This window comes from Sinohyriopsis cumingii, chromosome 3 (assembly GCF_028554795.1).
Source record: "Sinohyriopsis cumingii isolate HCF-2022 chromosome 3, ASM2855479v2, whole genome shotgun sequence".
In the NCBI taxonomy this organism is placed as follows: Eukaryota; Metazoa; Mollusca; class Bivalvia; order Unionida; family Unionidae; genus Sinohyriopsis; species Sinohyriopsis cumingii.
Window position 1 is genome coordinate 143,824,899 of NC_142963.1, and position 14,610 is coordinate 143,839,508.

General features: G+C 36.7%; 1 protein-coding gene across 1 annotated transcript in view; it reads left to right on the top strand.

Moving 5' to 3' along the window:
* Window positions 1-14,610, top strand: part of LOC149804012 (sortilin-like) — a 97,464-nt gene that overhangs the window by 29,476 nt on the left and 53,378 nt on the right. Inside the window, exons 9-11 of the mRNA XM_089953900.1 lie at window positions 501-584; window positions 9,378-9,438; window positions 12,559-12,809. Coding sequence (XP_089810026.1) covers window positions 501-584; window positions 9,378-9,438; window positions 12,559-12,809 — 396 coding nt within the window. The remainder of the gene's footprint in view (window positions 1-500; window positions 585-9,377; window positions 9,439-12,558; window positions 12,810-14,610) is intronic.

A 14,610-nucleotide genomic window follows, 5' to 3' on the forward strand; every position in this document is an offset into this window, starting at 1 on the left:
TTTAAATAAAGGGTGATATATTATAAATTTATGATTAAGGTTATTCATCAGAAGCTAAGCGATATAGTGTAAGGCATCATCACGACTGGTTTGCAAACTAATGAATGAGGTAGTGGTAGTGGTCTTCTTTAAGATTTTTACAATCAATTGTCCGGAGCATTTCCATCCATACTTATAAGTATACAGACACACACGTGCACATACATAATCATACAGAAAACACAGACATACATTCAGACAACTGACTTGGAGAAATATGTGCAAAAAGAATATAAGTTTAAATTAGATGTATGTACTGCATGACATAATCTTTATTATATATATATATATATATATATATATATATATATATATATATATATATATATATATACACTTTTGTTGGAGTAGATTATATAAATTTTACAATTCCACACTTACTGTTTATTTTATATGCATATAATAAAATTTTCTCCTTAGGAAATTGCATATCATTAATAAAACAATTCTCCTTTTTTCAGAATAGTCAGCGCTTTCTTAAAATATCAACAGATGGTGGAAAGAGCTGGAATGAAGCACAACTACCCACAGTTACACAAGACAGAGTAAGTTCATGCATTTTTCATATCAATTGCCCACAATTACACAAGGCAAAGTAAGGACAATTTTTTTCAAGTCCACAAGACAGAGTAACGACACATTTTTCTCATCAACTAACCACAGTTTCACAAGACAAGAGTAAGGATACATTTTTCACATCAACTGCCCACCATTACACAAGACAAGAGTAAGGATACATTTTTCATATCAACTGCCCACCATTACACAAGACAAGAGTAAGGATACATTTTTCACATCAACTGCCCACCATTACACAAGACAGAGTAAGGACATTCATTTTTTCACATCAAAGCAACAATGTTATATTTGTTTACTCGTGTGTATTTTCTGTAAAGTCCCAACAAATTTGCATTTCATCAGATTTTTTGACTTTTTCATTTTATCACTTTTTATTTGTACATATTTTACAAGTATTTACAGTGTTTTTTTATAGTTCAGCACTTGTACAATTTCAGATTGTAATCTTTTCATCAGAAGGTCAAAGGTTGAAGTGAAATTTGACTCGAAATGTTATTGGTTAGGAGACCACCTGTCTATTGTGACTAGATTCTTAATGCAGTCTTCATTTTGTCATACTCTTAGGACCTTTACTGAATGACCGCCGGACTTGATAGACTATATTGTCAGAAATGTTGGTCTTTGAGGGCAAGTTTTAATGCGTGTATCTAAAGAGGATTTTACAATAGTAGATTTAAATAGGATTTTACAATAGTAGATCTAAAGAGGATTTTACAGTAGTAGATCTAAATAGGATTCCACAATAGTTTTTCTAAAGAGGATTTTACAGTAGAGAATCTAAAGATTTTACAGTAGTGTATCAAAAGAGGATATTACATGAGTAAAGAGGATTTTACAATAGTGTATCTAAAGAGGATTTTACGATAGTGTATCTAAAGAGATTTTACATGAGTGTTCAATAAAAACCAAATTTATTTTAATTTAGGTGCTCTTCCAAAGTTAGTGATTTCCTGTTTAAACTCTATTTAATACAGGTGATCCCAAATGAGAATATTTTTCTTGCTTAAAATGAAATGGCAAAAGGTGTACCAAGTGATCTATTTTCCAAAATAAATGTTTAAGAGAACTATTTTCCTGTTGACACTATTCTTGAAGTATGGATTATTTTCGTATCAAAATGTGGCATCACTAGGAAAAAGCTGAAGGTGATGAGAATTGGGTGTGTTGTGCATTGCACAATATGTGAAGTTGATTCACTGATAATGTGGGGAACTGAACTGTATCAAAATTATGATCAGCAGCTGAACATTTATCGAGTAACGTTATATTTTGAGAAAAAAAAATAATTTCAAGATTTGTAAGCCATCTCACAGTATCATATCATTGAAAATCCTACAAGAAGAATGTACCCATTTACAAATTGATCACACACAAATGAAACCAGGCCTGGCTGAATAATATTTCATTTGTTTAAATTAACATTGTGGAAAATACACATCAAGTCTGTGCTCACATTTTTGTTTCTTTGTTATATTTAAAATTACTGAACTAAGAGTGTAATTTTGTTTTGTGTCGAACACCTTAGCCTTGGATCAGCTCTATTGTCCAAGCCATTATTAAAATTGATCTGAAATTTGACAACATACACAGTCTGTTGTGGTGCATTGTACATGGAAATTGAACACCCTGGGGTGATTGATAGTAGCCACCCATGACTAAATAAAAAGAAATGGAATTCTTTTGATAAAGCTGAGATAATCCTTGCCCTGTGTTATTCAGTAACTCAGATAATCCTTGGCCAGTGTTATTCAGTAGCTGAGATAATCCTTGGCCTGTTTTATTCAGTAGCTGAGATAATCCTTGGCCTGTGTTATTCAGCAATTGAGATAATCTTTGGCTTGTGTTATTCAGTAGCTGTTGGAATAGGTATTGTCATGATAGTGTGGTGATAGCGAACTTGGATGGCAGTGTTTTGGATACTTTGACATGAGGACTAAAGTGATGCATAAACAAAATTGACCAGTAAGAGCCACAACTTTATTCTTTAAAGCATGAAAAGCAAAGTAATGTATGTGCATTTAGTAATTTATCATTATTTTTAGTTTCTCATAAATGATTCGCATTGAAATCTGAAAGCTGAAACCTCTCAAATTGGCACCTTCAAAATTGAAACCTTAAAAAATTTAAGTAATACAGGTGCTTCAAAGTTTGAATAGGCAGAAAAGTTACCTTTATTAGAATAAATTTGGTGTGAAAGTTCTGAACTGAATAATGTGTTAAGAGTTGCTTAATCCAAGTAACACGTTATATTATTCATTCAAACAAAAGAGTTTTGTAAATATATGATGTAATGATTGCACATGCCTTGACAAATGCATGCCACATTGCTTGCTAAAGAGATACACAAAAAAAATCTCCCTTAGTGAGCGCACATTTTTAAAAAATCTCATCATCCTTCATGTGCTGAATGCAGCTGCTGAAACATGCCTAAAATCTTCTGATTCTCTTGGAACTTGCCAGTATGCATGCCTGATGTCTCTTTACAAAATAACTTTTAACTCACCTGATCATAGATTGTTAGATTATTGCATGGCTGTAGACTATCATCTTATTGCATGGCCCTAGACTGTCATCTTATTGCATGGCCTCAGACTGTCATCTTATTGCATGGCCCTAGACTGTTATCTTATTGCATGGCCCTAGACTGTCATCTTATTGCATGGCTGTAGACTATCATCTTATTGCATGGCCCTAGACTGTCATCTTATTGCATGGCCTCAGACTATCATCTTATTGCATGGTCCTGGACTGTCATCTTATTGCATGGCCCTAGACTGTCATCTTATTGCATGGCCTCAGACTGTCTTCTTATTGCATCGTCCTGGACTGTCATCTTATTGCATGGCCCTAGACTGTCATCTTATTGCATGGCCTCAGACTGTCATCTTATTGCATGGCCCTAGACTGTCATCTTATTGCATGGCCCTAGACTGTCATCTTATTGCATGGCCCTAGACTGTCTTCTTATTGCATGGCCCTGGACTGTCATCTTATTGCATGGCCCTAGACTGTCATCTTATTGCATGGCCCCAGACTGTCATCTTATTGCATGGCCCTGGACTGTCATCTTATTGCATGACCCTAGACTGTCATCTTATTGCATGGCTGTAGACTATCATCTTATTGCATGGCCCTAGACTGTCATCTTATTGCATGGCCTCAGACTATCATCTTATTGCATGGTCCTGGACTGTCATCTTATTGCATGGCCCTAGACTGTCATCTTATTGCATGGCCTCAGACTGTCTTCTTATTGCATGGTCCTGGACTGTCTTATTGCATGGCCCTAGACTGTCATCTTATTGCATGGCCTCAGACTGTCATCTTATTGCATGGCCCTGGACTGTCATCTTATTGCATGGCCCTAGACTGTCATCTTATTGCATGTTCCTAGACTGTCATCTTATTGCATGGCCCTAGACCGTCATCTTATTGCATGGCCCTAGACTGTCATCTTATTGCATGGCCCTAGACTGTCATCCTATTGCATGGTCCTAGACTGTCATATTATTGCATGGTCCTAGACTGCCATCTTATTGCATGGCCCTAGACTGTCATCTTATTGCATGGTCCTAGACTGTCATCTTATTGCATTTCCCTAGGTTGTCATCTTATTGCATGACCCTAGACTGTTATCTTATTGCATGGCCTTAGGCTGTCATCTTATTGCATGGCCCTAAACTGTCATCTGATTGCATGACACTAGACTATCAACTTGTTTATATGGCCCTACACTGTCATCTGATTGCGTGACCCTAGAGTGTCAGCTTATTGTATTGCCCTAGACTGTCATCTTATTGGATCGCCATATACTGTCATCTTATTGCATGGCTGTATACTGTCATCTTACTACATGGCCCTAAATTGTGAGCTTATTGCATTACCTTAGACTGTTGAAAGGAGACTGTTGTTGATATCACATGACTATTGGACTTTCAGTGTCATAGTTTAGTCATATGACCAGTAATGCAATTTGCAAGTATTGTGTCAGGTTTCATCTATGTTGTAGTTTCTTCTAGTCTGTCAGTGGATTAAAGACATAACAGTTATAAGACTTGCCATTTCTGAGAAACAAAATCACTTTCATATCTATTTCATACAGGTATGATTCGATATATCATCATTTAAGTTTACAAGGCCCACTGGTAAGTGACCATCATATTCCTCTACCACACAGTGGCTGCAAATTCCAATTGTTCGATAGGCGATTGCTTTGACCCCACATCCCAACCTAAATGTCCAAAGTGGAAAATGGGGTAGGAATATTCTGAGGTAACCTGGATTAGAAAATTTACTGCTATTCATTTTAAGTCAAATTTTTAGTCTAAATGTAAATCTCTGAGCTGATTTAAATGTGCTACACTATTACACTGTGATATGTAGCCTGAAGTATTGGTTTCAAATGTTAAACAGGTAAAAGGAGAAACGGGAGATTGTCGTCCCCTGTTTTATATATATTACGAAACGATACAAGTACCTGTGAGTACCAATACAGGTTTGGGGACTGGTTTATCTAATTACAAACAGACATAATGTTGATTTTATAGAAAATTCATTCCTTGTTTATACAGTAATATATAATTTTGAAAATCTTTTTTTGTTAATATTAAATTAACTCTTGTTAAGTAGGTTTTTTTAAATGATGGATTTTTAACCAAATTGTCTTTAGGAGTTTAGGTTGTTTGAAAACTTTTGTTTTGGGTTTTATTGGTGCAGATTAATTCAGGGTTTAAACTTTTTTCTTTACAAGATAAGATTCTAATACTTTGAATTTTCTTTTTAATACTGTGGTAGAAAATGTTTACATTGTATAACTTGCACATAGATTGCTATCTTGATTACATCTGTGTGGGGGTGTAGTGGTTGTTTAGGGGTGAGGTTCTTATAGACTTTAACGAATTATGAGAAGTTCCCCTGGTCCTTATTCAGAAGGTTAATTCTGGACACTATATTATTTATTGACTAAATATATTTATGGCTACGAGCCCCCAGTCAGCAATGCCGACAGTTAAATTAAAAGAAATACAAAGATGATATTTAAACAATAACAATTTAATAAATGAAATTTAAAAGAATTTAAAGTAATCAATGTCTCTCTTTCACCCAATGATCCCTTTGATCATCATTTGAGTTCACAGTGTGAGGAGATTTTTCCCTTCTTGAGTGCTACTCATCTAAATCTCTTCGTTCCCTTGTCTTTCTCTCCTTTCGTGATCTCCACTTCCGCTTCCTCTTCTATAATCCTTGTTCCTTGCCGTTATCTTGACTTCCGGTTCCTCTTCTAGTATCCGGAACCCTTGACGGTATCCCTTGAGGTCACCCGAAATTCACTCGGTATCTCTCACCGTCCCCCGAAATTCTCTGAACTTCTCTCGTCCCCCGAAATTCTCTGAAATTCTTTCTTCCCCCGAAAGCTTCCTGTTGAAAGGTATAATGCATTAGCATAGGGTTATAAAAATCTTCCCTCACACTACGTCACTGAACTGAACCATCAGTTTAAGGCGGGACATTTGGGTCGCGCATGCGCACACATCGAAATTCCCATACCCTTCCGCCGCTTACAAAAATGGCGCCATAACACAATCACACAAAGGATTCAAATATCTACATACTGAGCCCTATCAGTATATACATACAAAATATTTCAAATATGATTGTACTAAAATATTACTACGATTAGTAATATGACTATCTATATATTTATATATATTTATATATATTTCCTACACAAGCGTACCAAATCCACAATATTCACATTCAAATGGTGATAAACGGCAATCCGTTACTCAATGGCAAAATCTATCATTACGTAAACAAATTTCTTGTCTACCAAAATATAACTACGCAAAGAATTACAATATTAATTCTTATAGCGGCTAGCGAGCAATACAATTCTTCACAAATACAAATCGTCCTTTCAAAAGGGCGTAAACGTAATAATCCACGAAATAATATGCACACATATTACTAGCGAAAGAAGAGAACATTTTTGCCTCACAAATAAGGTGTACATAGTAACATTATGAATAATGATGCAACGAATCAACATCGTAATCAATCGTAAACAAAAGTACTAGCTAAAGTCATGAAAAAAATGCAAAATATTAAGGTCATAATTAACTATTCATACTTCAATACAAGTAAAATGTATACATACGACAAATTCTCTTCAATTAACAGCAGTCGTATCAAGCAGAATCAACGTAACATCAAACTTACCTGATCGAAGCTATTTCATGAATTTCCTAAATTCCGCCAATTTTTACGAATGGCTAATGGAGTGTGTGTCACTGCGACTCTTAAACACCAACTGACGAATTTCAGGCTTGTACAAGTCTTATGCCAGTTTCTCGAATCAAGTCCCACCTACAATGCATCCCGATTGGATGGCGACGGACTCTGGTCATTTGATCGAACTGTCAATCATAGAATGTCAGTCTGTGTGTCCCCATGTACTGTCCAGCCTACCATTGTCGGCTTCCGGCTCTTTGAAGTTGTCTACGTCACGTGTTCCCATGTACAAAGATTCCCGCCAGATTTCCACTCAAGAGCTCAAACAAAGACTGGGTTACGTAAGAGGATTAGCCAACTTAGGTACTTGGAAAACAAAGCTTACCTGGCTCCACTTACAGACTTATAAATACATGTATAATACAAGGGGTTGGGGTAAAACATCACAATCTGATTATTCTGATTTATTTAGAATTAAAGGTTTGAAAGGAAATAAAGGAAATAAAATAAAATAAATTTATGTTTCTTATGTTGTTTCCTTGTAACAACATAATGTTGGTCAGCAAATTACAGTTAGAATTTTTATTCTGTAAATTGAAATGACTTTACATGCTAATTTATAGGAGTATGCGGTAGTCAAACTTGATTCATGTGATACATTTTATAGTTTAATGCATGATCATCTTTTCAGGTTGTTTTAAGAGATTCTTGAAATGGGAACATATTTTGATTTTTTAAAAATTCATGTTTTTATAAGCTAAAATGTTCTTTAGTTCCATTTAGTAATGGTCATATGTGAACCTAAAAAAATTAATTTCATCCTGGAAAAAGCCTGGAAATGACCTGGAAATTTATCTAAAAGCATGGGAACAATGGTATGTGTATAGTGGTGATGACTCAGTTATCTCTGGCTTTGAGCTTTCTATCAAATTGACTTGACCATTTCTATGAAATTCGTAGTAAACCATTGTTACTTATCAAACTGTCGGACCCAGTCAAACTGGTCACTTGACCACATGTATAATGGGCAGAATGATTATGCATGCTGATGATGCTTCATCATTTCTCATTGATGAAGGTGATGAAATGGAAATGCCGGAACATGATGATCCAACAATAGAACGGACACTTTCTCTGGATTTGCTTGGGAAACTTGATGATGCAACAATCACATGCAGAATCCCGAAGTGGATCTCCTGCACACATGTATAAACAAATTCTGTCTCATTACGCTAAACTAACGTTAGGAGAACTTCATCCTTTTAGCAATGCAATCATGCATCTACTGCTATTCTCCCAATGTATTTTGATTAGGTAATGTATTTGGTAGAGAAAGCAAATATTTTACTAGATTATGTTTCTCCAATAATACTTACCGGATCATTTTACAGATAATCCCTCACACCCTTCCCCGCAATGTTAGCATCCTTTAACATGTTGTTCAAGTCAAAAACTAGTTTAAACTAGGTAAAACAGTAGCCACCTAGTGGATAGCAATGGGAGTTAACCTGTAAGAGTTGCTTCCCCTTCAATTTCTTTTCCATAATGGCTTAGCCAATTTTAATCAGACTCTGTAGGAATGATTCTTAGGATAAGTTCTACCAAATTTTGTCTGGATTGAAACCTGTAAGTATGGAGTTGCTTCTGTAGCAACCAGGTAGAAAACTTGTTTTAACTTCTTCTTTGTATGGCTGACCCCATTTTGATTACATTTGTTAGGAATGGACCTTTGAATATGTTGTACCAAAAATGTATTGATGGCTACCCTAGCAACAGTAAAGCTTCTGTAGCAGCTAAGTAGAAAACTTAAAAATTATACACATCTCCTGTTAAACATCAAAGTAACGACTTTCTGTCCAAATTAGCCTGACCATATCAGACCAGATTTAACAGGTAGAGTTCCAGCATAAACACATTTGACACTTGTATGAAAAATGTAAATGCACTATCTAGTTTAGTTTAAGTTACTCACATTAGAAATACAGTTAAACAATGTGTACAATACCACCATTTCCAACCAGATAACTGGAAATTATCCTGACAATGGAGTCTCTTTCAGTCCAAGTTACCTGCCATTTTCAGTGTATTCTAGGTGAATTACATCAGACCCAGTTAGATTTCATTTGTATGGGCTAAATTACTCACAGAAATGAACTTAATGTGTGCTGTTATTCAGCTGGGCCATGTTGGAAGAGAGAATGCACCTCCAAAGTCGAGAGTCAAAATGAAGAAACTCTAGTATGCACATACATGTGGCTGGGATATTGCTATAATATTATTTGTGTATGCTTTTGACTTTGAACTGTAAACCTAATGAAATAATATTTACTTGTTGAGATTTTATGGAATGCAGTATGTATTTTTGAAGTTCTGCATATCATAAAGTTACAAGCATTTACACTATTTAATAATATTTGCATTGCTAGGTGTCATGCCACCCTGTGGCATATAATTTGTATAACCTGGTATTGTTATGCTAATAAATGCAAACAGTATGTAAAAGATAATTTTTTTTTTTCTCTCCCTAGTTTTATTCCGTGCTGGATATGTCTGAAGGTCTTGTTTTCATGCATGTGGATGACCCTGGTGGTGAGTACAATTTAATTGGCATCATTGGCTGAGATAGTTCTTGACATAAGAACAACATTCTAATTAAAACTCCTGCCATATTCATAAGAACTTAGTTTGTTATTGTTGTTTTTGAGCTGCTTCTCCCCCTAAGGCTTTTTTGTGCAAATGTTGATTTGAAGTTTGACTTAAAATACCTCTGAAGCAAAGTGAAAAGAACAAAGAACATACAGATCATTTTGTAAAATTTAAAATAAAAAAGACTTTTGGCATTAGGAATTATTCAGATGCAATCAACTAAAATCATCGAAGGACTTAAAACATATTACTGATATCACAACAGTTACCAATTTTTTATGTCAGACAATGAAGTATAACAATCTTTATTCATGAAATTAACTTTGAAAAAAATTAAATTCTTCAAAACAATTCATTGAAACTTTATTTAAATTGCAAAGTTGGGGACCTTAAACCAAGTCAGAATCAGTCTGATCATTGTCTTGACTTTGAATATAGCTATGTCTTCTGTCATTAGTTTTTTTCGGAAGAAACTTTGGTAAAATATTACAGCATTACATCTGAAGTACCAAAATTTGCTTTAAGTTCTTGTCATTAGCTATGATAATGTCAGTGAAAGTGGAAGAACCAGACACCAATATTTTGCCATACCCACCATCGCCTGTTGCTACAGGTATGTCACCTGGTTCAGGAGGCAACAGTGCAGTTTCTCAGTATGGGGCAAAGTTTTGGTGCCCAATGATAAATGTGGATAGTATGGGGGAGTGTACCTCCCCCCCCCCCCCTTTTCTTGGCAGTAAGTCTCCCATGCCTGCCTTAGCATAGCCTTCAGGCCTGTAAGTCAGAGTGCATGATGTTTAGCATAGATTTTAATGATCCGTCAATTAAGAAAATGATACCATCCTGGCTGCTTAACAAGCCTCCAGCCATCCATCTGCCTTCTGATTGTAGATCGGTCAGGTGTGAAAACTAAATATTTAACCATATCATAGTGACAGAACCATATGCTTTTCCAGTCTTTTGGCATGACTGGTGCTGGAACACTATTCAGGATCTTATTGATATATCTTCCACTTTACTACTAATGTGGCAAAGACTTCTAAATATTGTTCTAACAGCTGCCTCATTAGGCACTCAGCATTAAGAGGTTAGTGTTAGGACTGGTCAGCCTGGTGTCAGGATAATGTGACTGGGTGGGACATTATACTACATTTATGCGGCATGATGCCCCAATGCTAGACATTACTATAAAACTGCCACACTGTGGACATCGTTGCGATATGACTGAAAAATTGTTAAAGTTATGTGAAAAATCCAAGTCACACACACTAATATGGCAAGACCAGCACTGAAGCCATATGGGGATCTCATTGAGAGATCCTGCTTATTTCTTCATTCCTATGACAATGGACAGTACTAGACCTGGATGGGGATCATAATGAAAGAAAACCCACAATCATTGCTTCTATAGCACAGCTTCTGGTATGGTCATTTGTGTGGTCCACAGCAAGACTGTCCATGCCCCTGGTAAGCCATCCATCAATACCAGGATGATAAATCTATTTGACACATATGGCCTCACCTTTGTTTATGGCCTACCCATTGGGTAGGTACTGGGACTTGTATAACAAAGATGGCACTGCTGCTTGGCATATTCTGTTGAGACTGGAATGTATATGTAGAACCAGGATATCCCAAACAATTAATGTGAGGACCCTCCAGACAATTTATCCCTCCTTGACACAACTACATAGTTTCATCTCGAGGCTGCAGTGAAGGAGATTTATTGGGTGTTGACAGACTCTGGATGCCCACCAACCTCTATTTCCATGTAGGCTTCTGTGGATTGTCCTTTCTTTCATCTTCTACTACAGACTGCCATAATCAAAGAAATCAGTGACCACCTCTCCTGCAGAATTAGCAATCCTGCAGTTCTAAGGCTTTCTTTTTAGAAAGTTGGCTACAAGTGGCCATTGCTTCCTGCTGGTACAAGAGCACACCCAGCTGCTTTTTAGTTGGAGATTCTGAACCGTGATAAAAATTTAGTGAACATCAATACAAGTCCTCTTACTTTTTCCATAAGTTGAACTCATCGAGTCCACTTTCAACAGGAAGTGGCTCACGACAAGAGAGTTTTTGCAGCTACTTGGATTATTGAATGCAGCAGCTGATCTGATTCTACTGGGCCCTCTTTGCCAATCCTCTTGATCAAAAGATGAGAATCACAGGCGAGATAATATCATTCCCAAGTTATTGGAGGAACTACAGTTGGCTCATGACGGGAATTCCTTTGGAAGAGCCCAACCAGAAATTACAGCATGTATGGTTGCGGAGGCCATCTGTTGCCAGGCTTCGAGACTGCCAGTGACACATAGGGACCAGAGGATATATTTCACATCAACCCTCTTGAAATGAAGGTTATAATTTTAATTTCTTTTATTTCTGGAAAGTTGTCTTAATTATGTCAGACTTTTGGTGGTGGTGACCTACCTCCTCAAGCAAGGATGAACCAAATTACCCAATCAATGCATTCTGGTTTCGAAATATCTGCATAGGTGCACCCCACTGAACAGCACTATACAAATCAGACAAAATCCTAGCAGACTCAATCTCCATGTGGATTCCTGTAAAGAATGGTTGGCTCTGCCATGTCCAAGAAAGGAGAGTTTGTTATCTTTCATGTAGTGAATACAGTCTTTCTTCCTATGAAGGATGTCAGGTGTATAGGTAGGATGCTCAGCATTCCTTCCTCCTATTACATATTTTCCTAAGGTTAATGTGATCGGGTAATGTATTTGAAGGAGAAGGCAGCTTTTAAAGTATATTATGTTTCTCTTAAAATACTTACCCAATCATATTACTGTAACAAACCTCTCACCACTCCACTATGCAAGAATATTCATTGATCCATTGCTCAACTTAAAACTAGCAACACCAGACATCAAGTGGAAGTAATGTTCAAGAGTTATTGCCCTTTGATATGTTAGCTCCAATTTTCTCCACATTATATAGACAATAATGTGTTAAAAGTTCCTTTAAAACAAATATAAACAAAATCACATTTTATTCTCTGCCTGAAATTAAACAAATCTCTCATTCTGTTTGGAATTTTTGTTTTTTCAGACTCAGGACATGGTGTTCTATATACATCTGATTCAACAGGAATCGTATACTCAGAATCTCTACAGAATCACCTCTATCCTAACTTTGGGGATACCACAGACTTTTACAGGGTGCAGTCAATGCGGGGAGTTTACATCACAAGTCAAATGAATGCTGATGACAGCATACACTCAATGATCACATATAATAGAGGTGCTACCTGGCAAAAAATACGAAAACCGGATGGTGTTCCATGCAAGGATGACAAAAAGGTTCGAAAATTATATATGTTGTCTCAGAGTTTACACAACATTAAAGTTTCATGAAAATACAGTCTGGTGTTAATTATATAACATATTTGTCCAACAATTGTATCTCCTTGGAATGCATTCCCCAGTCACATTAACATTAGTAAAACAAACTCTACAACCTCTTGAATCAGGCACTGTGGTGGATCATTTAGGTCAGTTTCTCAGGCACTGTGGTGGATCTTTTAGGTCAGTTTCTCAGGCACTGGTGGATCATTTAGGCAAGTTTCTCAGACACTGTGCTGAATAATTTTGGTCAGTTTCTCAGACATGGGTGGATCAATTAGGCAAGTTTCTCAAGCATTGTGGTGGATCATTTAGATCAGTTTCTCAGACATTTGGATCATTTAGGCCAGTTTCTTGGACACTGGTGGATCATTTAGGTCAGTTTCTCAGGCACTGTTGGATCATTTAGGTCAGTTTCTCAGGCACTGTGGTGGATCTTTTGGGTAAGTTTCTCAGGCACTGGTGGATAATTTTGGTCAGTTTCTCAGACACTGGTGGATCATTTAGGCAAGTTTCTCAGACACTGTGCTGAATAAATTTGGTCAGTTTCTCAGACACTGGTGGATCAATTAGGCAGGTTTCTCAAGCATTGTGGTGGATGATTTAGATCAATTTCTCAGACATTTGGAACATTTAGGTCAGTTTCTTGGGCACTGTGATAGATAATTTAGGCAAGTTTCTCAAGAATGGTGGTGGATTATTTAGGTAAGATTCTCAGCACTGGTGGATCATTTAGGTCAGTTTCTTGGACACTGGTAGATCATTTAGGTCAGTTTCTTGGACACTGGTGGATCATTTGGGTCGGTTTCTTGGACACTGGTGGATAATTTTGGTCAGTTTCTGAAAAAAGAAAAATGGCTTTTACAAATTAGTTCTAGACACATTCCTTAACTTAGTTTGTGCAGGGCTTGAACTTTAGTTATGGAAGAGGCAGATTGATTTGGGGTCCAAATGTCAAGGTCATTGTGACCCAAAGAAAAATTGATTTTGTTCTAGAGTAAGTTCCTTGACCAGACTTTTTGAATAGATTGCACCTTGGGTAATAAAGAAAGATTTAGTGGTCTAAAGGTCATGGTCATAGTGAGTCGAATAAATAATAATGAAATCATGGTCTCTTCTGTCCCTCATGCAGTTTTAGTGGCTACATGGAGTGTTATTAAACAGGGCAGCTCGATTGCCTACATAGAGGATTATTAAACCGAGGGCAGTTTTAGTGGCTACATAGAGGGTTATTAAACAGAGGGCAGTTTTAGTGGCTACATGGAGGGTTATTAAACAGAGGGCAGTTTTAGTGGCTACATAGAGGATTATTAAACCGAGGGCAGTTTTAGTGGCTACACAGAGGGTTATTAAACAGAGGGCAGCTAGAGTGCCTATACAGAGGATTATTAAACCGAGGGCAGTTTTAATGGCTACATAGAGGGTTATTAAACAGAGGGCAGTTTTAGTGGCTACATGGAGTGTTATTAAACAGAGGGCAGTTTTAGTGGCTACATAGAGGATTATTAAACCGAGGGCAGTTTTAGTGGCTACATAGAGGGTTATTAAACAGAGGGCAGTTTTAGTGGCTACATGGAGTATTATTAAACAGAGGGCAGTTTTAGTGGCTACATAGAGGATTATTAAACCGAGGGCAGTTTTAGTGGCTACACAGAGGGTTATTAAACAGAGGGCAGCTAGAGTGCCTACACAGAGGATTATTAAACCGAGGGCAGTTTTAATGGCTACATAGAGGGTTATTAAACAGAGGGCAGTTTTA